This window comes from Aplysia californica, unplaced genomic scaffold (assembly GCF_000002075.1).
Source record: "Aplysia californica isolate F4 #8 unplaced genomic scaffold, AplCal3.0 scaffold00254, whole genome shotgun sequence".
Lineage (NCBI taxonomy): Eukaryota > Metazoa > Mollusca > Gastropoda > Aplysiida > Aplysiidae > Aplysia > Aplysia californica.
This window is the reverse complement of record NW_004797524.1, coordinates 194,223-197,925: the sequence shown is the minus strand read 5'-3', so window position 1 is coordinate 197,925 and position 3,703 is coordinate 194,223. Positions and strand designations below refer to the sequence as shown.

The 3,703-nt window shown below is 40.7% G+C and overlaps 1 protein-coding gene across 1 annotated transcript in view; it reads left to right on the top strand.

Annotated features, from left to right (window-relative positions):
• Window positions 1–123: 123 nt before the first annotated feature.
• The window catches only part of LOC106012063 (polycystic kidney disease protein 1-like 2), a gene marked incomplete at its 3' end in the record, with an annotated part of 4,989 nt that continues 1,409 nt past the window's right edge, over window positions 124–3,703 (top strand). The window contains 3 exon segments of the mRNA XM_013083775.1: window positions 124–368; window positions 1,668–1,802; window positions 2,901–3,083. Coding sequence (XP_012939229.1) covers window positions 339–368; window positions 1,668–1,802; window positions 2,901–3,083 — 348 coding nt within the window.

Sequence of the window (3,703 nt, the reverse complement as noted above, 5' to 3'; positions counted from 1 at the left end):
CTACTACTACTACTACTACTACTACTACTACTACTACTACTACTACTACTACTACTACTACTACTACTACTACTACTACTACTAATACTACTATTGTTATTATCATTATTGTTGTTATTGTGATTATAATAATAAAAAGTATTATCATTATTTCCATCGCTATCCTCATCTTTGAATGCTACCTTTTTACGTACCAGATCTCCATCGGCATCATCAGTAACCTGATCGTGTTCCCCGTGAACTTCCTGCTCATCTTCCTGTTCCGTAAGTCACGCCCTCACCACAAGCGCCCGTCCCGCATTGACCGAGCCATCAAAGAGGTGCACCAGCAGAACAAGATGGCTTCTGTCAACGATGTCAAGCCGGAGGTGGGTTTGTGTGCTTGTTGGTGTTGTTGATGGTGATGGTGGTGGTGGTGGGTGTGGTGGTGTTCTTGTTTTTGTTGTTGTTGGTGGTGGTGGTGGTTGTGTTGTTAGCACTAATAATGGTGGTTGTTGTGGTGGGTGTTGATAGTGGTGGTAGTGGTGGTGTTGGTGGTGGTTGTGGTGGTTGTGGTGGTTGTGTTGTTAGCACTAATAATGGTGGTTGTTGTGGTGGGTGTTGATAGTGGTGGTAGTGGTGGTGTTGGTGGTGGTGGTGGTTGTGTTGTTAGCACTAATAATGGTGGTTGTTGTGGTGGGTGTTGATAGTGGTGGTAGTGGTGGTGTTGGTGGTGGTGGTTGTGGTGGTTGCGGTTTTAGGTGTTATTGGTACGGTGGTGATGTTGGCTCTGGTGGTGATGCTGTTGCTGTTGTTGTTAGTGTAGTTGTTCTAGCATTTTTGTCATTGTTTTTTTTTTCGTTGTTGTTTTCGTTGTTGTTGTTGTTACTATTGTTATTGTTATTGATGTTGTTGTTCTTGTTGCTGTTATTCTTGTTGTGTTTGTTGTCTTCGTCGTCGTCGTCATTGTTATTGTTGTTGTTGTTGATGATGTTTTTGCTGTTGTTGTAGATATTTTTGTTGTTGTTGTTGCTTGTTGTGTTAATGGTCAAGTTGTAGTAATCAACAAACCAGCAAAGAAACTGTCAAAAGATTGGGACTTGAATCATTCAAAAGGAGATACCAAACATACGGCATAGGAATTCAGAGGGCCTACCTACGGTGCTGCAGATTTTGTAGGGCACCATTGGTAGGTCCTACTTCCTTAATTCCCCCTGTTCTTTCTGCCTATCTGCACTGCATGCTTGTTTTGCTAAGAGGTTTAAGGCTCTCACAACTGCATAAGGTCGTATGAGCACACGCCTGCACTATATGACGATTATTATGTCAATATGTTTCTCTTTACTCAAAATTTAAACCCAAAAGATTATGAAAGTGTCAAAGCTTCGTTTAATCGAGCACCGTCATGTAGCGTACCGCAGTAGACTCAGATGTAGGAAGAAAACATTACTGACAGGAATAAACGAGGACTTGAATTTGTAGCTAAAACTAACGCTTAGTATTAGCGGGTCATAACTGACTTGGACGATTGCTTGGAGATTGTCACTTTCTGGTTCTACTTCCTTCTCCCCTTCCTTTCTTGTTAAACCTTTAATCTCTTTCACTTATATGAACGATTTATGTTGCAAGTGCCGTAACATTCTTACAAAGTTCAAAACTAAAAAAAGAACCCTCCTACTTCCCAACAGGTGGGCAGTATCTTTAGCGTGACCAAATCTCCCAGTATGCTACGTGACCCAAACAGACCGGCCTCGTCCAGTTCGTCCAGGCCCTGCTCGGCCATGAGTACAGGCAAAGAGGAGCTGGTCGGAAAGAAGAAAAAGGTAAGTGAAGACTCAAGACGGCTGACTCTAATTTGATCATTTTTTTCTTCTGTAATGGACGAATGCAGCGTTGAATTCGTTAAACATGTTCTCACAACGAGTATTATTCATACGTTTCTTTTTTCCTTCTCTGATCAGTTCTTTTCTATGGTGGACGAATGCAGTGTTGTTAAATAGCGCACTTTTCCCTCTTGTCCAAATTTTGCCTATCCACGGAAATAGTTAATTCATGCCAGCCTGACACGGCCCAGTGACAGAAATATGCAGTGATAAGAGATATGTGCACAACCTTTATGGAAACCTTATTGAACAATAAATGAGTGTTTTATATGATGTGATGTGGGCCAATGGCCTTAAACACTGAATAAACTTACTTAAGAATGCAGAGCTGAATACTTTAATCGAGTCACACAATGATGTACTGCATTATTTTACTTTACTTCCTTTACTCTCTCACGTTCCATATTTTTGTAAATCTATCACTGTAGATTTTGATATAAACAATGAACGTTGCTTTGAAAAAAGTAAATAATTAATTAATATAATGAATGAACCCTCTCCCAAATGGTGAAATATCTGATGCTCATTACTGCTATCTGTGATCTAGAGGTGAGGCTCTTTGCAAACACACATTGAAGACCGGAGTCTGATTTCAATCTCTTTTAGTACTAAATTCTAAGGACAGAGAAAATCAAAACAATAACGAATAATGTTGGAAAATGTATAGTTTGAACACCCCTTGCAATACTGCAAAGTTATTATATAATATCGCATGCTTTTTTAAAGTGAGAGAATACGAGAATTCGTGTAAAGTCCCTTTCACAAGGACGTAACATTGGACCGAACTGAGCCTTGATTCCCCAAACCCTCAATGATTCGATAACGGGCCCAGCAGCCTACCGCTGAACTACCAACGCCACAAATAATAACTTAGACCAGTCCTTGCCTTGATGTTGTCGGTCCACTGCTCTTTATCCACCCTCAGCCTTTTTGCCCGACATCTTTCCTTCGAGTATTTACTTCATATATACTTTCTAGTAACAATGACACTGCATCTTTTCTGTTGGTTTCATGCACAACCCACGTTGATTCTTGCAGAAGTTCGAGCTGCCATGGTACTTCACTATCATTGCCTGGGTCGTCCTTTGGGTCGTTACCCTGGGAGCTGCCGCCATGGTTACCTTCTACGGCATCAGCTTCAAAGACGATATCTGTAAGAAGTGGATCTCCTCCATGCTCGTGTCTTTCTTCATGTCTGTCTTCATCACACAGCCCATCAAGGTAAGCCCCCCCCCCCTCCCTGATCCAAATAGACATCAAAGTTTGTCTAAGGTGCTGTTGTTCGTTTTTGTTAGCTGTTGTTGATTTTTTTTTTGGTGTTGTCTTTGTTGTTTACTGTTATTATCATGGCTGTCGTCGTTGTTGTTGCTGCTACTCTTGTCGTTGTTGAGGCATCTCTTCATCATCCATTTCTATTTCTCTTACTCCTTCATCTAAGTTGTCGTTAGATTGTTGCTTTTTTCTTGTTATTGTTGCTGCTCTTAATTTTGTCTTTGTAGTAATCATTGTTTTTGCTATTTCATTTGGATTGTTGCTGTCATTGTAATGACCAGGTTGTCTATGTTGGTTGTTATCGTTGTCATTATAGTTTCTAAAAACTAGCTGCCTGTTTTTGTCTTATAACCATCGTGTAAACACACACTCCTGTAACAATACATTGAGCAGCTCGTGATTTCAACGCTCTGTTTCTCTATATCTTTTTGTTCTTTCTTCTCCCCACCCCCTTTCTATCTATATCTCTATATCTATCTGTGTATGTCTATCGCTCTCACTTTCTTCTATTTTTCTCCTTTCTCCTACCCATCTCTCTCCGTCTGTCTATCCCCTCCCCTCCTCTTCTC